The following is a 24,471-nucleotide window of genomic DNA, read 5'->3' on the forward strand; positions in this document are numbered from 1 at the left end:
ATGGCTCTGAGATTCGGTGACTTTCAAGCCAGTGCCAGGCTAATTTCCTGAGGTTTTGAGAATCGCCTGGCAACGCGCCCCAGCAGAGGGGATGCCATCCCGGCCATCCCGGCCACAGTCCCTGTCCAGAAAGCAGGCACGACACACACACTGCTTCTCTCTCCCCACTGATATATTTGATAATTGTCCAGAACCAGAGACAGCATCAGCCGAGGGGCTGAAAGGGAGTAAAAAAGAGCCCAGGGAGGTGGCTGGGGCCGGAGAAATGGATAGAGGGGTGAGGAAAGGGAGAGAAACTGACACAGAAAAGAGAGAGGAGAGAGGCAGGGGGCAGGGGAGAGATGCCAGCCAGAGTAGGGGTGTCAGGAGATAGTGGAGGGGGTGGGGGCCAAGGTGGGGCCATGGGGAGAGAGGGCTCCTCCCCGCAGAATACAAAATGGGGGGGACTGGCAGGGGTGGTCCTGGGCTTGGGGGACAGGGAAGAGACGGGCGATGTGGTGGGGCTGAGGTCAGTAGTAGGTTTCCTTCTCCACCCAACCTGGAGAGACAAAGAAGGAAAGAAAGAGACAGAGTAAGAGATGGAGAGAGATAGGCAAGGTGAGCCACCCAACAGAGAGAGGGACAGAGAGGGAGAGAGACAAGGAAACCACACAGACAGAGACCCGTGAGAAGACAGAGCGGAGGCCTGGAGAGATGGGAAGAGAGAGAAGAGTGGGAACTGGGCGGCAGAGCCATCCAGCAGGGCGAGGGGAGCCTGGGACCAGCCGCCTGAGACCCTGCTGTCCCCCGCCCCCCTTGGCCGCTTTGCCGAGCCCCCTCACCCCCTGGGTTCCTGCGCAGGATGAGTTTGCGGATTTCGTCGTAGACGAAGATGAGGAAACTGTAGGGGAAGGCACAGAACCACCAGCTGGGCCTGTGGAGGGGAGAGCAGGAGGGCTTGAGTGCGGGGCTCTAACGAGAGGCAGAGCTTCAGGGGACAGGAGGGGACGTGGCGGGGACGCGGTGGGGCAGTCTCCCAGGACCCTTCGTGCTCACAGGTGGAGGGTGCCCTGGGTAGGGCTGGGGCCTGGGGTCTGCGGAGTAACCCGTGGTAGGAGCAGCCCATGGGGGAGACTTGGGGGCATCAGAACGGGGACTGCAGTGGGGACACCAGGGGAGGTGGGGCCTGAGGTTCAGACTGAGTCTAAGGGAAGGCTCCGTGGCAGGTGCTGGTGTGGGCAGGGCTGGGGGCAGCGGGGCACTCACTTGAGAGGGTACATGCGCAGGGCCACATCCATGCCAGGGCAGTAGGACAGGAAGGCAGCCAGGGCCGTCTCCTCAAACAGTCCGAAGATCAGGATCTTGTTCCTGGAGGCACAGAAGGGCAGGGCTGGGCCCAGAGAGCACCCACCCTGCACATGCCACCCCGCAGAGACAGGGAGAGGCACAGTGCAGACACCCAGAGACAGCGGGACAGACACACAGACAGAGGCAGAAACACAGGAAGAGAGACGGAGATGGGGAGACATGCCCCGACAGAGAGAGGCAAAGAGGCAGAGCAATGGGGACACACAAAGAGACAGAAAGACAGGGACACAGAGACAGACACAGACAGGGACAGACACAAAGACAGGGACAGATACAGACAGACAGGGACAGACACAGAGGAGCACTGGTATAAAAAGAAAAGGACAGGAGCACCTCCACCACACACAGAGGCTGAGAGAGAATCAAGGACACACAGGATCCCTTGAGAGAAAATCAGTGCAGTGGCAAAACCCAAAATGGGCTGGGCATGGTGGCTCACATTTGTAATCCTAACACTCTGGGAGGCTGGGGCGGGTGGACTGCCTGAGCTCAGGAGTTTGAGACCAGCCTGGGCAACATGGCAAAACTCTACTAAACATACAAAAAATTAGCCGAGCCTGGTGGTGCACACCTGTAATCCCAGTTACTTGGGAGGCTGAGGCACGAGAATCGCTTGAACCCGGGAGGTGGAGGTTGCAGTGAGCCGAGATCGTGCCACTGCACTCCAGCCTGGGCAACAGAGCAAGACTCTGTCTCTAAATAAATAAGCAAACAAATAAATAAATAAATAAATAAATAAATAAATAAATAAATAAATAAAAATTAGCCATATATGATGGTGCACGCCTGTAGTCTCAGCTACTCAGAAGTCTGAGGTGGGAGGCTCACTTGAGCCCAGGAGGTCGAGGCTGCAGTGACCTATGTATGATTGCACCACTGAACTCCAGTCTGGGTGACAGAATGAGACCCTGCCTCAACAAAACAACAAAAATCCAAAGCAAGGACACAAGAGGAAGTACACAGACAGACAGACAGACACTTGGACAGGACGGATGGCTGTACAGCCGCCGTGTGCCCCCAGCCCTCACTTCATGCCCTGCTGGAAGACCGAGTTCCTCCGGGTCTTGCAGATGATCAGATCTGCCCACTGGACGACTACGATGCTCACAAAGAAGGCTGTGTGGCAGGTGAACTCCACCACCTTCCTCTGCTCGTATGTCTGCAGGAGCGGTGACCGGGGCATGGGACATCAGTCAGTGGCACTGCAGCCCTAGCCGCCACCCCGACGTTCTGGTGCTCTTTGACCCACCCCATCCTGCATGGGGTCCCCAGGGCCTCCGGTGTGTCTTCCTTCTGCGGGCTCATGGTCCCAAGGGAGGAGGCAGGAGATGTACAAGAAAGGAGAAAGGTTAATGGTGACCTCACCGTCCGCCAGGGGCCAGGAGGATGAGGACCCTGTGGTCCTCCCAAGGATAGACAGCAGCTGGACTTTGAAGGGACAGACAGAGGCAGGGAAGAAGGCCCGGCAGGGCAGACAGCTCAGGCAGTGGGAGACAAGGCTCCAGATGGGCTGGGCAGGGGCATCCAGGAAGCCCCAAGTGCCCAGCAAAGGCCTTGACACTGCCATGGGGGACTAAGAAGCCATCGTAGGAAGTGGCCGTGCATGGCTGGGACAGCTCGCCCCGGGCAGGAACACAGCACCCTGCCCCACTCACCCACTGCTGCCCGTAACTGTCCTCCAGGTCGTTGACAGTGCGGTCATCCCAGTTTAGCCGGATGCCCACTAGGTTGCCAGGCAAGAAGCCATTTTCTGCCAGGATCACAAAGTAAGAGAAGAAACCGCCGAGAGCCTGGATCATTCCTGGAAGGAGGAGAGAGGAAGCAGAGGAGAGGCTCAGGTCGGGGCCAGCAGCCAGCCCAGGGCACCTCGGAGGGCCCAGCAGCCCCCTTGGAGAGGGAAGTGTGCCCCTCTGGCCCTGTTATCTGGACACCGGTTCCCAGAGGGCGACCTGAGGTCTCACTTGGTGGTGAGGCCCTGAGATGGGTGGGCCACCTGGGACAGGGGCTTTGGAGAGGGGGCTCTCCCAGAGGGATAACCCGGAGCCCCTCTCCCATCCGACCCAGGCCACCTAAACATCATGAATTCTTGGGGGATCCCCAGCTTGAGCTCCCAACACAGGAATGACCTCCCTGGGCCTAGGACCACCGCCATGAAGCCACTGCTTGCTGGGACAGCCCCCAAGTGTGGCTGCTTCACACCTCTGGGGCTCTGCACACATCGGCAGCAGAGAGGAGGAGGTGGAGAAGGATGGGGTGCAGACCCCGCCCTCAGATAGCTCACTGGCTGGTCCTGTCCACGTCTGCTCCCCTGAGTCAACGCCAGGGTCCCAAGCACCCACGGTGGGCCAGGCACTGCTCTAGGCCTGGCATTGGGCCGTAAGGAGATGGAGTCCCCAGTGCCTCACCGATCTGCCCATAGGCCATGCTGATGAGTCTCTCATTGACCAACTTGTCCGTCCGTGGGTTCCTGGGCTGTCTCTTCATGATGTCACTTTCAGCAGCCTCGTATGCCAGTGAGATGGCAGGGACCTGGGTGGAAGAGGCCATGTGAGCCGGGAAGGGGAGGACTCCACCCTCCTGGGCCCCAAGGGTGGCCGCCAGGACTCACCATGTCGGTGCCCAGGTCGATGCAGAGGATGGTGATGGTGCCCAGGGGCAGCGGGATGTTGGCCATGATGAACAGCAGGAAGGGCGTGATCTCTGGGATGTTGCTGGTCAGGGTGTAGGCGATGGACTTCTTCAGGTTGTCGAAGATCAGGCGGCCTGTGGCACGGGCGGGCTCAGAGCAGGCACCCATGCCAGGGAGCTCCACTCCCTCTGCTCCTCCTCCGCCCCCGTCTAGCGTCCTTTTCTACCTCCTAGCCTACCCACCATTTTTTTCTTTTTGGGACAGGGTCTTACTCTGTTGCCCAGGCTGCAGGGCAGTGGCACGATCAGGGCTCACTACAACCTCGACTCCCAGGCTCAAGTGATCCTCCCACCTCAGCCTCCCGTGTAGCTGAAACTACAGGCACGCGCCACCACGTCCAGCTAATTTTTGTATTTTTAGTAGAGACAGGGTCTCTCCACTTTGCCCAGGCTTGTCTCTAATTTCTGGGCCGTGATTCCACCTCAGCCTCCCAAAGTGCTGGGATTACAGGTGCGAATCTCCACACCAGGCCTCTCACCCACCCACCTTTCCACGTAAACATCCAACCACATCACCTTTGTCGAAACATTCTGGAAATAACCACTCTGGAAGATGGTTTGGGAGTTTCTATTAAACAACCCCCACCCCACCGACCCAGTAATCTGACTCTTAGGTTTTATACCCGAGAGACAGGAGGACTGTTTATGCCCAGCAAAAAGCAAGTACAAGAATGTTCATCATAGCACCACTCATCACAGCCAAAACCCAGAGTCAATCTCACGTCCATCAACAGGTGAGGGATGAATAAACCACTGTTGCACTCCAGCCTGGGCAACAGAGTGAGACCTTGTCTCTAAATAAATGAACAAGTAAAAAGATTAGCCCATAACTAAAGAGGTCAATCATTAAGAAAGAACAGGCCAGGCGAGGTGGCTCACGCCTATAATCCCAGCACTTTGGGAGGCTGAGGCGGGTGGATCATGAGGTCAGGAGATCGAGACCATCCTGGCCAACATGGTGAAACCCCATCTCTACCAAAACACAAAATATTAGCTGGGCGTGGTGGCGTGCGCCTGTAGTTCCAGCTATGTGGGAGGCTGAGGCAGAAGAATTGCTTGAAGCTGGGAGGCGGAGGTTGCAGTGAGCTGAGATCATGCCATTGCACTCCAGCCTAGCAACAGAGCAAGACTTTGTCAAAAAAAAAAAGAAAGAAAGGAAAGGAGGAAGGAAGGAAGGAAGGGAGGGAGGGAAGAAGGAAGGAAGGAAGGAAGGAAGGAAAGAAGGAAGGAAGGAAGGGAGGGAGGGAGGGAGGGAGGGAGGGACGGAGGGAGGGGTAGGCTGCCTGCGGTGTGGCTGCTTTGATTGCTTTGATGGCTCTTGCGTAGCAATAAGAGCCTGAGCCACTCCCGCCTGATATTCTCGTTCCCTGCATTGTGCTCTTCTCCACAAACTAGTGGTTTCTCGTCCTAAAATATTTATGGATGAAATGATGACTTAAATGTGCATCAGCATAATCCAGTGTGTGTTCCAGGGGGTGGGGAAGAAACAAGGTGTGCCGTGCGCTGATGGCCGCTGCAGCTGGGAGGGAGGCGCAGGGGCCCACTGTGCCTTTGCTCTACTTTTGGGTATATCTGGAATGCCCTCTGATGGAAGTTATTTTGTTTGTTTGTTTGTTTGAGACAGGGTCTCGGATCTCTATCTCCCAGGCTGGAGGGCAGTGGCACCATCATGGCTCATGGCAGCCTTGACCACCCAGGCTCAAGTGATCCTCCTGCTTCAGCCCCCCGAGTTGCTGAGACCACAGGTGTGTGCCACCATGCCCTGCTAATTTTTTAAATTTTCTGTAGAGACCAGGTCTTAATTTGTTGTACAGGCAGGTCTTGAACTCTTGGGCTCAAGCAATCCTCCCGCCTTGGTCTCCCAAAATGCTGGGATTACAGGCGTGAGCCCCCGTGCCTGGCCCCTGACGGAAGTTAGACATTTCTTCCCTCCCTTCAGAGAGGCCTTCCATGTCCACCCCATCTGGGCAGGACTCTCATTATTATCTATTGCAGCGACCTGCTTTCTTCTGGGCATATATCACAATTTGTAATTACGTATCTGTTAACTTGTTTAAGGCTGTCTCTCCAGCCCCATGAGAACAGGGATGGTGCCTGCTCTGCTCACAGCTGCCTCCCAGCTTCCAGCATGATGCACAAGATTCGGAAGGAGCGGATGGCTGTATCTGAGACAGTGTGTGTATTGTGTATGCATAAGATGCCTTGGGGAGGCCAGGCATGGTGGCTTACACCTGTAATCCCAGCAAATTGGGAGGCCAAGGTGGGAGGATTGCCTAAGCCCAGGAGTTGAAGTCCTGGCTGGGCAAGGTGGCTCATGCCTGCAATCCCAGCACTTTGGGAGGCCGAGGTGTCGGGATCACTTCAGGTCAGCAGATCAAGACCAGCCTGGCTAATATGGTGAAACCCCATCTCTACTAAAAATACAAAAATTAGCTTGGTGTGGTGGCATGCACCTGTAATTCTAGCTACTCGGGAGGCTGAAGCAGGAGAATCGCTTGAACCCAGGAAGTGGAGGTTACAGTGAGCCTAGATTGTGCGCCTGTACTCCAGCCTGGGTAACAGAGCAAGACTCTGTCTCAAAAAATAAAACACTAGCCTGGGCAACATGGCGAAACCCCATCTCTACAAAACCTTAAAAATCAGCCAGGTGTGGTGGTGCATACCTGTAGTCTCAGCTACTTAGGGGCCTGAGGCAGGAGGATCGATTAAGTCCAGGAGGTGGAGGCTGCAGTGAGCTGTGATTGTGCCACTGCACTTCATCCTGGGCGACAGATTGAGACCCTATCCCTGCCCCCACTCCCCGCAAAAAGATGTCTCTTGGGGGGATAAGAAGATGTTCACCATGGTTTCCTCTGGGACATAGGAAACAAGGGCTAAGGACATTTAATCTGTTACTCTGGGCTCAGCTTTGCTGTTTGAATTCTCTTTTACCATGAACTACTTTTTACACTAGAGACATTTCAAATAGGAGAGAGAAATTGCAAGAAAATCCACCAAGGCATGAATCGTGATTATTTCTGGATGGCGAGGTTATGGGTAATTTGATTCCAATTTTTTCCTGAATGCCTTTTTGCATTTGTTTATAATTATCATGAATTAATTTGATGATCAGAATAAATCTGAATGTGAACCAGCCCTTCTGTGGCCTCGTCCGGGCCTGTCAGGAGGTGGTGCCTGTGGGCTCTGTGGCCTGGGCTCCCAGTGCCCCCACCTCAGCAGCAACACCAGCCTCAGACCCAGCCCCTCACACCGCCTTGCCTGTGTACCTGTTCCTCTGCCTATGACTCCCTGGCACTAGTCTATGTGGACGCCACAGCATGGCCCCTGACTTGGCTCAGCCATCCCTGTACACTCTGGGAAGCTCCCTTGACCTGCAGCCCAGGCTGGCAGAGGGGCCCCCTGAGGCCTCCCCCAGGGTCCCTGACTTCCCTCTGGTTTGGCTTGAGAATTTTTTTTTCTTTTTTTTTTTTTTTTTTGAGATGGAGTCTTGCTCTGTTGCCCAGGCTGGAGTTCAGTGGCGCAATCTTGGCTCACTGCAAGTTCTGCCTCCTGGGTTCACACCATTCTCCTGCCTCAGCCTCCCGAGTAACTGGGATTACAGGCACACGCCACCACGCCTGGCTAATTTTTTGTATTTTTAGTAGAGACGGGGTTTCACCAGGGGTGTTAGCCAGGATGTTCTCGATCTCCTGACCTTGTGATTCACCTGCCTCAGCCTCCCAAAGTGTTGGGATCACAGGTGTGAGCCACTGCGCCCAGCCGATAATATTTTTTAAAAGTCTCCAAGTCAGCTTCACCCACCAGATGGGACCTGGGCTGGATGATGTGGGGACCCTGAAATATGTCAGCTCAGTCCTGCCCAGGGGAGCTTCTGACCCCACAGGGAAGGAAGACAGATAAGGACAGTCTCAAGCTCCTCCAGGGCCAAGGGGGCTGTGGTCTCTGCCACACATCCCCCTGCAGCCCTGGCCACTTCCCCTTGCTGGTCTCAGGCCTCTGGCAGTGACCCTGGTCTCCAGGGCCAGCCCTGGCCAACTCACCCTCCTCTACCCCCGTGACGATGGAGGCAAAGTTGTCGTCCAACAGGATCATGTCGGCTGCCTGCTTGGAGACATCAGAGCCAGCGATGCCCATGGCCACCCCAATGTCGGCCTTCTTCAGAGCGGGGGAGTCGTTCACACCATCCCCGGTCACAGCCACAATTGCACCCTGGAGGGAGAGAGGGTAAGGATGACACCCAGAGGCCAGGCCCCAGAGTCTCCTCCCTCAGATCCAGAAGCCCAAGACCCCAGCCCCGTCCTCCTTCAGACCCAGGAGTTCAGGTCCCCAACCTCCTCTTCCCCTCAGACCTAGGAGTTCAGGCCCCCAGACCTTCCTCCCTCAGACCTGGTCGTCCAGACCCCCAGACTCTCTTCCCTCAGACCCAGGGGTCTAGGCCCCCAGCCTCCTTCTCCTTCAGACCCAGGAGTCCAGGCCCCCAGCCTGTCCTCCCTCAGACCCAAGGGTCCAGACCCCCAGTCCCTCCTCCCTCAGACCCAGGAGTCCAGGCCCCCAGCCTCTCCTCCCTCAGACCCAAGGGTCCAAGCCCCCAGCCCCTCCTCCCTCAGACCCAAGGGTCCAAGCCCCCAGCCCCTCCTTCCTCAGACCCAGGAATCCTGGCCCCCAGCCTCTCCTCCCTCAGACCCAAGGGTCCAAGCCCTCAGCCCCTCCTCCCTCAGACCCAGGAATCCAGGCCCCCAATCCCTCCTCCCTCAGACCCAAGGGTCCAAGCTCCCAGGCCCTCCTCCCTCAGATGGAAGGGTCCAGGCCCCCACCCCCTTCTCCCTCAGACCCAGGAATCCAGGCCCCAAGCCCTCCTCTTTCAGACCCAAGGGTCCAGGTCCCCAGCCACCGCCTCCCTGAGACCCAGGAGTCCGGGCCCCCAGCCCCTCCTCCCTGAGACCCAGGAGTCCAGGCCCCCAGCCCCTCCTCCCTGAGACCCAGGAGTCCAGGCCCCCAGCCCCTCCTCCCTCAGACCCAGGAGTCCAGTCCCCAAGCCCCACCTCTTTCAGACCCAGGAGTCCAGGGCCCCAGCTCTCCTCCCTCAGACCCAAGGGTCCAGGCCCCCAGCCCCTCCTCCCTCAGACCCAGGAATCCAGGCCCCGGCCTCAGTGAGGACCCAGGAGTCAAGGCCCCGTCCCTCTCTCTGCGGGAGCGCAGCACACCTGTCTCTGACAGCCCTCCACAATGATGAGCTTCTGCTGGGGGGATGTGCGGGCGAAGACGATCTCGGTGTGATTCTGCAGGATCTCGTCAATTTGCTCGGAGGTGAAGTCCTTGAGGTCGGTGCCGTGGATCACACAGGCCTTGGCATCCCTGGGAAGAGCAGAGAGGGTGATGGCTGAGGTCAGGGTGTGTGAGGAGTGGCACAGTGAGCCCTGAAGCACAGAGAAACAGAGGGGCCAGCTCCACAAATAAGAGAGCCAGAGGACCAGGGGCTGCGGGAAGGGGCCTCTGGGGGAAGCAGGGGAGAAGGGGGCTACTGCAGCAGGGCATGCAGGCAGACCTGAGGAAGGACTTCCAGGCAGTGCATTTATGTATGTATGTATGTATGTATGTATTATTTTTGAGATGGAGTCTTGCTCTGTCACACAGGCTGAAGCACAGTGGTGCAATCTCAGCTCACTGCAACCTCTGCTTCCTGGGTTCAAGCAATTCTCCCATCTCAGCCTCCCTAGTAGCTGGGATTACAGGTGCCCACCACCACGCCTGGCTAATTTTTTAATTTTTTAGTGGAGTTGGGGTTTTGCCATGTTGGCCAGGCTGCTCTCGAACTCCTGACCTCAAGTGATCCACCTGACTCGGCCTCCGGGGTGCTGGGATTACAGGCATGAACCACTGCGCCCGGACAAGGGGCAGCAGATTCAGAGGAATGGAGATATATGGACAAACGGAAGGGAGGCAGAGTCAGAGATAGGCATGAGGATGGAAAAATTGAAGAAGTCAGAAAAACAGAACAGAAAAGAGAGAGACAAAGAGAGACAGACAGGAAAAAAGAGAGACAGACACAGAAGTACTGGATTCTACTGAATCCTCTGAGATAGGAATTATTAGTAGCCCATTTTAGAGATGGGCCAACTGAAGTTCATGGATGCTAAAGGACTTGCCCAATGTCACACAGTTTGTGAGCAGTAAAAGCTGGGATGCAGGCGGGGCACGGTGGTTCACGCCTGTAATCCCAGCATTTTGGGAGGCCGAGGCAGGTGGATCACCTGAGGTCAGGAGTTCGAGACCAGCCTGGCCAACATAGTGAAACCCCATCTCTACTAAAAGTACAAAAAAAATTAGCCAGGTGTGGTGGAGGGCCCCTGTAATCCCAGTTACTTGGGAGGCTGAGGCTGAGGCACAGAATTGCTTGAACCTGGGAGGCAGAGGTTGCAGTGAGACATGATTGCGCCACTGCACTCCAGTCTGGATGACAGAGTGAGCCTCTGTCTCAGAAAAAAAAAAAAGACTGGGAAGCAAACCTATGCCTGGCTACCTCTGTGGCTGCAATGTCCCCACACCGGACGGAGGGCCGGACCCAGGGCCTGGTCCATGGAGAAGTCCCAGAAAGAACAGGACGGGCAGTGCAGAGGGAAGTTGCGGGGAGGCAGTGTCCCTGTGTCAACACCCTAGAGGGATGTCCAGGGTCCTGGTTGGGATGGGTGGCTCACCGGGGGTTAACCTGGCTGACGGGAATGTTGAGACGGGCGGCGATGTCCTCCACAGTCTCGTTGCCCTCAGAGATGATGCCCACGCCCTTGGCAATGGCCTTGGCCGTGATGGGGTGATCGCCGGTGACCATGATGACCTGCAGGCATTGATTTTTAGGGATGGCCTCCCCCGCCCCATGTCTGGCTTCGCCTTCCCCAGCCACCCCAAGCCACACCTTGATGCCTGCGCTGCGACACTTGCCCACCGCGTCAGGGACGGCTGCCCGGGGCGGGTCGATCATGGACATGAGGCCCACAAAGCAGAGGTTGTCTGTGGTGAAGTTCACGTCATCACAGTCGAAGGCAAAGCCCTTGGGGAACTGCTCCTCAGGCAGGTAATAATGGCAGAAACCTGGCGGCAGGGAAGGGTTGGGGTGTGAGGGTTCCAGCCTCGGGGCCCCTGCCCCATGCCCCTAGATGTCTGCATCGCCCGCATTCCATCTCCCCATCGGCAAGACGGCCGGTCAGCATTCATTTCCTAGGATGCCTTCCCCTCTCATTCATTCATTCATTCATTCACACTACATTCTGGGAGGCCCTGGACTGAGCCAGGCTTTGGGCAGCATCACAACCCTCCTTGCCCTCTAGGGACCCCAGAGCCCGCCCGGCATCCTCGCACCAAGCACGCGCTCGCCCAGGCCGCCGAGCTCGAGGTAGGCGTTCTGGAAGGCCTCTTTCATCTCCTCATCCAGAGGCTGCTCCTTGCCCTGCAGCAGGATGGTGGAGCAGCGGTCCAGGATGCGCTCGGGGGCACCCTTCATCACCAGGAGGTATCTGTTGTCATTGGGGTCCTCGGTCTCATGGATGGAGAGCTGGGGACCGAGCAGAGGGTGGCGTGCCTGAGCCACGCAGACACCAGGAACCTCCCTGCCCCATCCTGTCCCTGGTCCAGAGCCAAGGGTGCCAGGACAGACCCACACAGGGGCTCCCCCAGAGGGGACACTCTCACAGAGACCTCTGCTCATTCCTGTCCGCTTCTGTCTATCTCATGGATATTTCTTTCTCTTTTTTTTTTTTTGGAGATGGAGTCTCACTCTGTTGCCCAGGTTGGAGTGCAGTGGTGCGATCTCAGCTCACTGCAACCTCCGCCTCCTGGGTTCAAGCGATTCTCCTGCCTCAGCCTCCCGAGTAGCTGGGATTACAGGCACCACCACCACACCCAGCTAACTTTTGCATTTTTAGTACAGACGGGATTTTGCCATGTTGGCCAGACTGGTCTTGAACTCCTGGCCTCAAGTGATCTGCCCTCCTCAGCCCCTCAAAGTGGTGGGACAACAGGCATGATCCACCACACCCGTGCTCCTCTCCCCCCACCGTTTTTTGTTTTGTTTTGTTTTGTTTTTTAAAGACAGGGTCTTATTCTGTCACCCAGGCTGGAGAACAGTGGCGAGATCACAGCTCACTGCAGCCTTGACCTCCCGGGCTCATGCGATCCTCCCACTTCAGTCTCCCACGTAGCTGGGACCACAGGTCTGCACCACCATGCCTGGCTAATTTTTTGTAGAGATGTGCTGTCCCTATGTTGCCCACGCTGGTCTCAATTTCCTGCGTTCAAGCAATCCTCCTGCCTCGGTCTCCCAAAGTGCTGAATTACAGGCGTGAGCCACCACGCCCGGCCATATGCTTCCATTTTTATGAAATGTCCAGAATAGGCAAATCCATACAGACAGAAAGTAGGTTAGTGGTTGCTTAGGGCTGGGAGTGTGGGGGAGGAGGGGGCGGGTGACAGCTGAGCGATGCGGGGTTTCTTTTTGGAGGTGATGAAAATGCTCTAAAATTGACTATGTGGATGACTGCCTATATCTGCAAATATACTAAAACTATTATACATTTAGAGGGACGAGCTACGGTATGTTAATTATATCTTAATAAAGTTATTTTAAAAGCTCTGAGTCAACTCCTGTGTCTCTTTGGCTCAGAAGCCCCTGGAGGCTTGTGTGCTCCTCAGAGTCACAGCCAAGTCCTCTCCATGCCCGTGAGGTCTGACAGGATCTAGCCAGCACCCACCACTCCCACCAAGCTCCCTGGCTCCCAGCCCCTCTGCACTGGCTGGCTGGCCGGCTGGCGTTCAGATGCGCCAGCACACTCCCGCCTCTGTGCCTTTGCACAGGCTGTGCCTGCTACCCAAGTGCTCTTCCCCCAGACACCTGAAGGGCTCCCTCCCTCAGCACCACAACCGCTATGATTACCTCCTCATGCCTTTGTTATTGCCTGTCTTCTGGAGCCAGAGCGTAAGTCCCAGAGAGTGGGGGACTTCACCGTTTCACTCACTACTGTGTGTACACCCAGCACCCAAAACAGCGCCTAACGTGGTGGCTGCTCAAAAAATGTATACTGAATGGGCCAGGCATGGTGGCTCATGCCTGTAATCCCAGCACTTTGGGAGGCCGAGGTGGGTGGATCACTTGAGGTCTGGGGTTCAAGACCAGCCTGGCCAACATGGTGAAACCCCATCAATACTAAAAATACAAAAATTAGCTGGGCATGGTGGTGCACGCCTCTAATTCCAGCTACTTGGGAGGCTGAGATACGAGAATCACTTGAACCCAGAGGCGGAGGTTGCAGTGAGCTGAGATCACACCACTGCATTCCAGCCTGGGCGACAGAGCGAGACTCCGTCTCAAAAAAAAGTTTGCTGAGGCCGGGCACAGTGGCTGACGCCTGTAATCCCAGCACTTTGGGAGGCTGAGGCGGGCAGATCACGAGGTCAGGAGATCGACACCATCCTGGCTAACACGGTGAAACCTTGTCTCCACTAAAAATACAAAAAATTAGCCGGGCGTTGTGGCGGGCGCCTGTAGTCCCAGCTACTTGGGAGGCTGAGGCAGGAGAATGGTGTGAACCCGGGGGGTGGAGCTTGCAGTGAGCTGAGATGGCGCCACTGCACTCCAGCCTGAGCGACAGAGTGAGACTCTGTCTCAAAAAAAAAAAGTTTGCTGAATAATTGAAAGTTGCTGTTCGGCCCCAAGAGGTCTCCTGCTTGTTCCCACTCTCTGCTGTAGGAAAACTTTTTTTCTTTTCTTTTTTTTTTTTTTGAGTCAGGGTCTTGCTCTGTCACCCAGGCTGGAGTGCAGTGCGTGATGTAGGCTCTCTGCAGCCCCAACCTCCCTGGCTCAGGCAATCCTCCTGCCTCAAACTCCCAAATCGCTGAGATCACGGGCACATACCACCACACCTGGCTAACTAAAAAAAAAAAAAAATTCATACAGATGGGGTTTTGCCATCTTGCCCAGGCTGGTCTCAAACTCCTGGCCTCAAGTGATCCTCCTGCCTCAGCCTCCTAAAGTGCTGGTGTTACAGGTGTGAGCCACCACGCTCGGCCTGCAGGAAGATCTTTACTCCTCAGCGTCTCACTCCAACAGAGATCTGGCTCCTACTCCCAGGTTCTCCCCGTTCCTCTCCCCACCAGGTGGGTATTATCATTCCCATTTTACAGATGGGAAAATCAAGGTTCTGTGACACCCCTTTACGGGCATCATAGGGAGCCTGAGGTCCAGGCTGGCTCTCCCGGAAAGCCCAGAGTACCTGGTATTTGTTGGTGGAATTGAAGGGAATCTCAGCCACTTTCTTGTTGCGTTCACGCATCAGCTTCACGGAGCCAGAGGACAGCTCGATGCACTTGAGCAGGGCAGACTCAGAGGCATCCCCGGCCACATCCCTCTGCAGGGAGAGAGAGTCGTCAGAGCAGGGGCAGCGGAGGGCAGGACACAGGCGGGGCTGAGGTGAGGCCAGCAGCTGAGCCCACCTTGAGCACAGGGATGTTGTCCTGACCACCCTTGAAGACGGCGCGATTGCAGAGCCCGGCGATGTGAGACAGGGCCACCCAGGTGTGTGAGCTCTTGTCGAATGAGGTTCCTGGGGGAGGCACGTGTGAGGGCCAGGGGCTCCTGGAGCCAGGCGCCCATGGTCCTCACCCGGGGCCTGCGCTCACCTGACTGGTCCTCAGTGGTGTCAGCCTCGTGGATCTGGTTGTCAAACCACATGTGGGCGACCGTCATGCGGTTCTGAGTGAGGGTCCCTGTCTTGTCCGAGCAGATGGTGGACGTGGAGCCCAGGGTTTCTACAGCCTCCAAGTTCTTCACCAGGCAGTTCTTCCGGGCCATGCGCTTGGCAGTCAGCGTCAGACACACCTGGAGGACGAGCAAGGGCAGGCAAGTTACAGGGACAAGCCCGGCAGGCAGGGTTGGATGAATGACACCAGGGCCATAGCCCAGCAGCCCGGCCCCCGGAGAATCCTGAAGGCCTGGAAAAGAACGAGGCAGCAACGCCACCCTCAAGTTCAGACCAACAGAAACAGGGCAGAGATACCCAAAGACAGGGACAAGAATGCTCATAGCAGCCACATGCATAATAGTGCAAAATGGCCAGGCGCAGTGGCTCACGCCTGTAATCCCAGCACTTTGGGAGGCCGAGGTGCAAGGATTGTGTGAGCCCAGGAGTTTAAGACTAGCCTGGGCAACACAGTGAGACCTCAACTCTAGAGATTTTTTTGTTTTTTCAGTTAGCCAGGCATGGCGGCACGCACCAGTAGTCTTAGCTACTTGGGAAGCTGAGGCAGGAGGATCGCTTGAGCCCAGGAGTTCAAGGCTGCGGTAAGCTACGATGGCATCACTGCACTCCAGCCTTGGCGACAGAGTGAGACTCTGTCTTAAAATATTGTTCAGGCCAGACGGGGTGGCTCAGCCCTGTAATCCCAGCACTTTGGGAGACCGAGGTAGGCACATCACTTTAGATCAGGAGTTTGAGACCAGCCTGGCTAACATGGTGAAACCCTGTCCCTACTAAAAATACAGAAGTTAGCCGGGCATGGTGGTGAACACCTGTAATCCCAGCTACTTGGGAAGCTGAGGCACAAGAATCCCTTGAATCCAGGAGGCGGAGGTTGCAGTGATCCGAGATCGTGACGCTACACACCAGCCTGGGCAATAGAGTGAGACTCTGACTCAAAAAAAAAAAAAAAAAATATTGGCCAGGCACAGTGGCTCACGCTTGTAATCCCAGCACTCTGGGAGGCCGAGGCGGGTGGATCATGAGGTCAGGAGATCGAGACCATCCTGGCTAACAAGGTGAAACCCCGTCTCTACTAAAAAATACAAAAAATTAACCAGGCGTGGTGGTGGGTGCCTGTAGTCCCAGCTACTTGGGAGGCTGAGGCAGGAGAATGGAGTGAACCCGGGAAGCGAAGCTTGCAGTGAGCCGAGATCGTGCCACTGCACTCCAGCCTAGGTGACAGAGCAAAAAAAAAAGAAAAGAAAAGAAAAATTGTCCAAAACTGCAAACAACTCAGATGTCCACTAACAGCAGAAAAGATAAATTGTGGACAATGGAATGCTATACATTGATAAAAACAAATACATTACCGCTGCCTGCACCCGCATGGGTGAAGGTCAAAAACATGTTCAGCCAAAAAGAGCCAGAAATGAGTTCATACTGAATTATTCCATTAATACAAAGTTTCAATACAGGCAAAGTTAATCTATGCTGTTAGCAGCCAGATTAGCGGTTACCCTTGGCTTGGGGGTGTAGTGGCTAAATAAGGTCTTGAGGGGGCTTCAGGGAGATGCAATCTCGATGCAGCTGACGTGATTGTGTTCAGTTTGCCCCAAATCATCAGACTATATGTTCACAATATGCTTAATCCTTTGCATATAAAAATCTCTTTGACATAAGGTAGCATTTAACATAGCTAATACGGAAAACAGTAAACTTGTTTTTTTTGTTGTTTTGTTTTGTTTTTTTGTTTTTGTTTTTGGACACAGTCTCGCTCTGTCGGCCAGGCTGGAGTGCAGTGGCTCAGTCTCAGTTCACTGCAAACTCCGCCTCCCAGGTTCAAACGATTCTCGTGCCTCAGCCTCCTCAGTAGCTGGGATCACAGGCACCCACCACCATGCCTGGCTAATTTTTGTATTTTTAGTAGAGATGGGGTTTTGTCATGTTGGCCAGGCTGGTCTTGAACTCCTGATCTCAAGTGATCCACCCACCTCGGATTCCCAAAGTGCTGGGATTACAGGCGTGAGCCACCCTGTCCAGCCTTGATATGTAAAACTTTGCATAAAACATTAAGTCAAACAATGAAAGAGGAAAATGGTATTTCCAGGATAGTCCCTGGCATGCACCTTGAAGACAGCATTTAGTCAATATGCTCACAGCTGTCAGGGGGACCTCACAGAGAACGGACTTCTGGGGTGAAGCAGGCAGCAAAGAAGCCAGAGGAAAACTTTTAAATTATTATTAGTATTAGTATTAGTATTTTTTTCTTGAGATGGATTCTCCCTCTGATAAACAGGCTGGAGCGCAGTAGTGCAATCATGGCTCACTACAGCCTCAACCTCCTGGGTCAGCCTCCCGAGTAGCTGGGACTACAGGCATGTATCAACACGCCTGGCTAATTTTTTTTTTTTTTTTTTGAGACGGAGTCTCGCTCTGTTGCCCAGGCTGGAGTGCAGTGGCGCGATCTCAGCTCACTGCAAGCTCCGCCTCCCGGGTTCATGCCATTCTCCTGCCTCAGCCTCCTGAGTAGCTGGGACTACAGGCGCCCGCCACCGCGCCCGGCTAATTTTTTGTATTTTTTTTAGTAGAGACGGGGTTTCACCATGGTCTCGATCTCCTGACCTTTTGATCCGCCCGCCTCGGCCTCCCGAAGTGCTGGGATTACAGGCGTGAGCCACCGCGCCCGGCCAACGCCTGGCTAATTTTTAAATTTTATTTTATTTATTTTTTGGGGGGGACAGAGTCTGGCTCTTGTCATCCGGGCTGGAGTACAGTGGCGTGATCTTGGCTCACTGCAACCTCTGACTCCTGGATTCAAGCTATTCTCCTGCCTTAGTCTCCTGAGTAGCTGGGATTACAGGCACCTGCCACCAAGCCCGGCTAATTTTTTTTCTTTTTTTTCTTTTTTTGAGACGGAGCCTCGCTCTGTCACCCAGGCTGGAGTGCAGTGGCACGATCTCGGCCCACTGCAAGCTCCACCTCCTGGATTCACGCCATTCTCCTAACTCAGCCTCCCAAGTAGCTGGGACTACAGGTGCCCGCCACCACGGCCGGCTAATTTTTTTGTATTTTTAGTAGAGACGGAGTTTCACTGTGTTAGCCAGGATGGTCTCGATCTCCTAATCTTTTTTTTTTTTTTTTTTTTTTTTTGAGACGGAGTCCCGCTCTGTCGCCCAGGCTGGAGTGCAGTGGCGCGATCTCGGCTCACTGCAAGCTCCGCCTCCTGGGTTTACGCCATTCTCCTGCCTCAGCCTCCCGAGTAGCTGGGACTACAGGCGCCCGCCACCTCGCCCGGCTAGTTTTTTGTACTTTTTAGTAGAGACGGGGTTTCACCGTGTTAGCCAGGATGGTCTCGATCTCCTGACCTTGTGATCCGCCCGTCTCGGCCTCCCAAAGTGCTGGGATTACAGGCTTGAGCCACCGCGCCCGGCCTCGATCTCCTAATCTTGTGATCTGCCCGCCTCAGCCTCTCAAAGTGCCGGGACTACAAGTGTGAGCCACCGGGGTTGGCCACGCCCAGCTAATTTTTGTATTTTTAGTAAAGATGGGGTTTTGCCATGTTGGCCAGGCTGGTCTCGAACTCCTGACCTCAGGTGATCCTCCCGCCTCAGCCTCCCAAAGTGCTGGGACTACAGGCGTGAGCCACCGCACCAGCCTTTACATTTTTTTGTAGAGATGGGGTCTCACTCTGTTGTCCCGGCTGGTCTCAAACCCCTGACCTCAAGCAGTCCTCCTGTCTGGGCCTCCCAAACTGTTGGGATTACAGGCGTGAGCCACTGCACCAGGCTTATTATTTTATTTTATTTATTTACTTATTTATTTATTTTTTGAGATGGCATCTTGCTCTGTCACCCAGGCTGGAGTGCAATGGCACGATCTCGGCTCACTGCAACCTCCGCCTCCCGGGTTCAAGTGATTCTCCTGCCTCAGCCTCCCAAGTAGCTGGGACTACAGGTGTCAAGCACCACGCCCAGCTAATTTTTATATTTTTAATAGACACAGGGTTTCACCATGTTGGCCAGGATGGTCTTGATCTCTTGACCTCGTGATCCGCCTGCCTCGGCCTCCCAAAGTGCTGGGATTACAGGCGTGAGCCACCGTGCCCAGCCTATTTTATGTATTTTATATTTATTTATTTATTTATTTTTGAGATGGAGTTTCACTCTTGTTGCACAGGCTGGAGTGCAATGGCGCGATCTCGGCTCACTGCAACCTCCGCCTCCTGGGATCAAGTGATTCTCCTGCCTCAGCTTCCCAAGTAGCTGGGATTACAGGCATGCACCACCACGCCCAGCTAATTTTGTATTTTCAGTAGAGACAGGGTTTCACCATGTTGGCCAGGCTGGTCTTGAACTCCTGACCTTAGGTGATCTGCCTGCCTCGGCCTCCCAAAGTGCTGGGATTACAGAGTGAGCCACTGTGCCCAGCCTCATTATTTTATTTTATTTATTTATTTATTCATTTTTATTTATTTATTTTTTGGAGACGGAGTCTCGCTCTGTGGCCCAGGCTGGAGTGCAGTGGCGTGATCTCGGCTCACTGAGAGCTCCGCCTCCCGGGTTCACGCCATTCTCCTGCCTCAGCCTGCCGATAGCTGGAACTACAGGCGCCTGCCACCACACCCGGCTAATTTTTTGTATTTTTTGTAGAGATAAGGTTTCACCATGTTAGCCAGGATGGTCTTGATCTCCTGACCTCGCGATCCACCCGCCTCAGCCTCCCAGAGTGCTGGGATTACAGGCGTGAGCCACCGCACCCGGCCCTATTTTATTTTTTAACTTGATGTACTCTTCGAACTTTTCATCATGAGCATGCACTTCTTTTTTTTTTTTTTTTTTTTTTTTGAGACGGAGTCTCGCTGTGTCTCCCAGGCTGGAGTGCAGTGGCACGATCTCGGCTCACTGCAAGCTCCGCCCCCTGGGTTCACGCCATTCTCCCAACTCAGCCTCCCAAGTAGCTGGGACTACAGGCGCCCGCTACCACGCCCGGCTAATTTTTTTGTATTTTTAGTAGAGACGGGGTTTCACCGTGTTAGCCAGGATAGTCTCGATCTCCTGACCTCGTGATCCACCCGCCTCGGCCTCCCAAAGTGCTGGGATTACAGGCTTGAGCCACTGCGCCCGGCCGAGCGTGCACTTCTTAATTTTGTAAGTAAACTTAACAAGCGATAGGATTGTTGGCTCTTTACGGCTTGCCAGTGTTTTTCCAGATTTTTGTTTGTTTCTTTGTTTGCTTTGTTAATGAGGCCCTCTGAGTCAGGCCCAGGTTGTCTTTCACAAGAACACTGTGATCCAGGTCCCCAGCCCCTTCTTTCCCAGCCCCACCTCCCCTAGACACATGGGTCCAGGCCTCCAGCCCCTCCTCCCTCAGACTCAGAGGCCGAGGCCCCCAGCCCCTTGTTTCCCAGCCCCAGGGGTCCAGACCCCAGTCCCACCTCCCCCAGACACATGGGTTCAGGCCTCCAGCCCCTCCTCCCTCAGACTCAGGGGCCCAGGCCCCCAGGCCCTCCCCGCGCAGACGCAGGAGCCCGGCCTTACAGTGACAGTGGCCAGCAGACCCTCTGGGACATTGGCCACGATGATGCCGATGAGGAAGATCACAGCCTCGAGCCAGGTGTATCCGAGAATGAGGGAGAGGATGAAGAAGGAAACGCCCAGGAAGACAGCCACGCCAGTGATGAGCTGGATGAAGTGCTCAATCTCGATGGCGATGGGCGTCTTGCCCACCTCCAGCCCTGAGGCCAGGGTGGCAATGCGGCCCATGACAGTACGGTCGCCTGTGGCCACCACCACGCCCCGAGCCGTGCCTGCAGGCCAGAGGGGTTAGGCTGAGGTGGGGTGGCTCAGGGAGGTTCCAGAGGTCCTGACCCCTTGGGACACGTCCCTGTGTCTGCCCCAGCTGTGTGTCTTCTCTGCACCCGCCTCACCTTCCACACAGTTGGTGGAGAAGAAGGTGATGTTCCGAGTCTCCAAGGGATTGTCGTGTGTGCAGTCGGGAGAGCGAGTCTGGGGCTCGGATTCGCCAGTCAGGGAGGAGTTGTCCACCTGGGGGTAGGTGCAACAGAGACAGGGTTCAGTCCAGGGCCTGGGACAGGAGGGTGTTTGTGCAGAGGGCTTGGGGCTGAAGGCTGTGTGCCTGGAGATTAAAGCTAGAAGCCTGGGTGCCCAGTGGGCGAGTGGTGTGTGGGAGGCCAGAGGCTGGAATCTTGAAGGTAGGGAGGACACAGGGCTGCTGGCCAAGGTCTAGGGTCCCTAAGGATCTCTGAAGGGTGAGGGCTAGGCCTGGACTCCTGACTGTTGGGTAAGGAGGGGTCCCAGGGTCTAAACTCCTAGGTCTGAAGGAGGAGGGCCTAGGGGCCTGGACTCCTGGGTCTGAGGGAGGAGGGGCTGGGAGCCTGGACTCTTGGGTCTGAGGGAGGAGGGGTTGGGGCCTGGACTCCTGGGTCTGAGGGAGGAGGGGTTGGGGCCTGGACTCCTGGGTCTGAGTGAGGAGGGGTTGGGGCCTGGACTCCTGGGTCTGAGGGAGGAGGGGTTGGGGCCTGGACCCCTGGGCCTGAGGGAGGAGGGCTTAGGGGCCTGGACTCCTGGGTCTGAGGGAGGAGGGGCTGGGGGCCTGGACTCTTGGGTCTGAGGGAGGAGGGTTTGGGGCCTGGGCTCCTGGGTCTGAGGGAGGAGGGGTTTGGGGCCTGGACTCGGGTCTGAAGGAGGAGGGGCTGGGACCTGGACTTCTGAGACTGAGGGAGAAGGGGCTAGGTCTGGACCCCTGGGTCTGAGGGAGGAGGGACTGGGCCTGGGCTCCTGGGTCTGAGGGAGGAGGGACTGGGCCTGGGCTCCTGGGTCTGAGGGAGGAGGGACTGGGCCTGGGCTCCTGGGTCTGAGGGAGGAGGGACTGGGCCTGGGCTCCTGGGTCTGAGGGAGGAGGGGCTGGGCCTGGGCTCCTGGGTCTGAGGGAGGAGGGGCTGGGCATGGACTTCTGAGTCTGAGGGAGAAGGGGCTAGGTCTAGACCCCTGGGTCTGAGGGAGGAGGAGTTGGGGCCTGGGCTCCTGGGTCTGAGGGAGGAGGGGCTGGGCATGGACTCTGGGGCAGCCTGAGGGAGGGTAAAGCCCGGTCCCAGGCCCAGGCCCACCTTGCAGCCGTGGGCTGAGATGATCCGCAGGTCAGCTGGCACTCGGTCTCCGCCCTTGATCTCCACCAGGTCCCCGACCACCACCTCCTCAGCGTTCACCTGCATCTTCTCACCTTCCCGGATCACCAGGGCTTGCTGGGGTGGGATGGAGTAATGTGACCTCCAAGACTCCCTCTGCCTGGGGGTCACTGGGCCCAGCCCCCAGCCCATACACTAACACCCCTCTCTGGCCCCTTGCCGGGCACCCTTCACCTGCGGCACCATGTTCTTGAAGGACTCCATGATCTTGGAGCTCTTGGCCTCCTGGTAGTACGAGAAGCAGCCAGTGATGATCACCACGGCCGCCAGCACGATGCCCAGGTACAGCTGTGGGGAGATGTGGGGATGTTGATCAGGGGCCGCCCATGCCGCTCCCCACCAGTCCCTGCATGCCTGGGAAGGGAGCTTTGTGTCAATGGGGGTCTGTATTTGTGTGTCTGACCCCAGACTGGTTATGAGGGTTGGTGTGTCTGAGTCTCCCCTGTCTGTGCTTGAGTCCCTCTTTCTGTAACAGTTGTGTTTGAATCTAAGGGTCTGTCGATTTTTTTGTTTTTTTTTTTTTGAGACAGAGTCTTGCTCTGTCGCCCAGGCTGGAGTGCAGTGGCAGGATCTCGGCTCACTATAAGCTCCTCTTCCTAGTTCAAGCGATCCTCCTGCCTCAGCCTCCTGAGTAAGCTGGGACTACAGGCGTGTACCACCACATCCGGCTAATTTTTTGTATTTTTAGTAGAGATGGGGTTTCACCACATTGGCTAGGATGGTCTTGATCTCCTGACCTTGTGATCCGCCGCCTTGGCCTCCAAAAGTGCTGGGATTACAGGCGTGAGCCACCATTCCTGGCCTTTTTTTTTTTTTTTTTTTTTTTTTTGAGACAGGTCTCGCTCTGCTACCCAGCCTGGAGTACAGTGGCGCAGTCTCAGCTCATTGTAGCCTCAACCTCCCCAGGTTCAAGCAATCCTCCCACCTCAGCCTCCAGAATAGCTAGCACTACAGGTGTGCGCCACCAGGCCTGGCTGTTTTTTGTATTTTTTTGTATTTTTTTAGAGACTGGGTCTGTCTGGGAAACTCAGGTTTCTGGAACTCCTGGCCTCAAGTAAGCCTCCTGCCTTGGCCTCCCAAGGAGCTGGGGTGACAGGCATGAGCCACCATGCCCGACTTGTCCATCTATTTTGTGTGTGTGTCTGTCCTCCTGCACATGTTAAAGAGTCTAGGATGCGGCTATCTGTCCGTGTGTCTGTATGACTGGCTGCATGCCTGACTTTACATTCTACAAGGCAGCTTCTTCGGTTCTCTGTGTGTGGCTCTCTGTCTCTGTGTCTCCAGCTTTGCCTCTCTGTGAGAGCTTATGTCTGAGACTGTTTAGATTTGAATATCTGAGGACACTGTCTGTGCCTGACTCTCACATCTCTCCATCATGAGGTTATGCCTGCATTACTGTGTGTGTGTGTGTGAGCTTCTCCGTCAATGTATGTCTGAGTCTGTGTCTGTGTTTCTGAATTAGGTGGCCGTGTTTGAATCCATATCCTGGTGTGGTGTCTGTGTTGACCCTCCACGTGCATGCATGTGTGTGCACCTACGCAGGTGAGCATCTCTGTGTGGCTGGTGTGTGGGTCTGTGTTACGTGCATGGGATCTGAGGCTGCATCTCGAATGTGTCCCTGTGTTATGGGGATGGGCCCTGATGTATCAGCAGCTGGGTGTGCCTGGGTCTCTATGTGATACTCACTCTGGGTATCTGTCAGGCCATGACCACCTGCTGGTGTCTGTTCTCAAGGCCACTGAGGTCACACAGCCTTGGGACATAGCCCCGGGTCACACATTCTGCTGCGGGGCCTTGGACAAGTTACCTGGCTTTTCTGAGCCTCAGTTTGCCTTGTATTTGATTTGGTTCTCCTGCTGGGTGATTGTGAGTTAGATGGGAAAAAGGGAGAGGGTGGGCTGTGAAAAGCCTGGAGGGATGGGAAGAAGTTGGGGGGTGGTATCCATAAATAAATGTGTAGGGCCTTGCGCAGGGCAGGGTCCAGGCACTCACGTTGTCACCAGAGGGGTCGTCCTCGGTGCCTGCCTGGATACCGTAGGCCAGGAAGCAGAGGATAGCCCCAATCCACAGCAGGATGGAGAAGCCCCCAAAGAGCTGCCGGCAAAACTTGACCCACTCTGGGGTGGTAGGCGGTGGCGTGAGTGCGTTCGGCCCGTCCCGGGCCAGGATCTCCTGGGCTTTGCTGTGGGTCAAACCCTGAGGGACAGAGGACTCACACAGAACCCTCCCTGGGCAACCCTGGCACCCCAGGCCTTCACCAGACCCCCAGAATTTAAGACACCAGCCCCAGCCCCTCCTCCCTCAGACCCAGGGGTCCAGGCCCCAGCCCCTTCTCCCTCAGACCCAGGGGTCCAGGCCCCAGCCCCTCCTCCCTCAGACCCAGGGGTCCAGGCCCCCACCCTGCCTCCCTCAGACCCAGGGGTCCAGGCCCCAGCCCCTCCTCCCTCAGACCCAGGGGTCCAGGCCCCCACCCTGCCTCCCTCAGACCCAGGGGTCCAGGTCTCCAGC

General features: G+C 55.7%; 1 protein-coding gene across 44 annotated transcripts in view; it reads right to left on the reverse strand.

Moving 5' to 3' along the window:
• Positions 1-154: 154 nt before the first annotated feature.
• The window catches only part of ATP1A3 (ATPase Na+/K+ transporting subunit alpha 3), a 31,239-nt gene continuing 6,922 nt past the window's right edge, over positions 155-24,471 (reverse strand). For 4 of the 44 annotated variants that reach the window (XM_028838432.2, XM_028838433.2, NM_001266472.1 and 1 more), the window contains 20 exon segments: positions 23,956-24,159; positions 22,138-22,251; positions 21,886-22,020; positions 20,686-20,803; positions 20,297-20,565; positions 14,701-14,899; positions 14,515-14,624; positions 14,295-14,429; positions 11,389-11,581; positions 10,946-11,121; positions 10,731-10,867; positions 9,240-9,390; positions 8,076-8,244; positions 3,956-4,110; positions 3,753-3,876; positions 3,003-3,148; positions 2,376-2,506; positions 1,246-1,347; positions 822-913; positions 155-538 (listed from right to left, as the gene is read on the reverse strand). In XM_028838432.2, the coding sequence (XP_028694265.1) occupies positions 510-538; positions 822-913; positions 1,246-1,347; positions 2,376-2,506; positions 3,003-3,148; positions 3,753-3,876; positions 3,956-4,110; positions 8,076-8,244; positions 9,240-9,390; positions 10,731-10,867; positions 10,946-11,121; positions 11,389-11,581; positions 14,295-14,429; positions 14,515-14,624; positions 14,701-14,899; positions 20,297-20,565; positions 20,686-20,803; positions 21,886-22,020; positions 22,138-22,251; positions 23,956-24,159 (2,889 nt within the window). In that variant the 3' untranslated portion in view covers positions 155-509. 44 annotated transcript variants of the gene reach the window in all.

The sequence above is a fragment of the Macaca mulatta genome, chromosome 19 (assembly GCF_049350105.2).
Source record: "Macaca mulatta isolate MMU2019108-1 chromosome 19, T2T-MMU8v2.0, whole genome shotgun sequence".
Lineage (NCBI taxonomy): Eukaryota > Metazoa > Chordata > Mammalia > Primates > Cercopithecidae > Macaca > Macaca mulatta.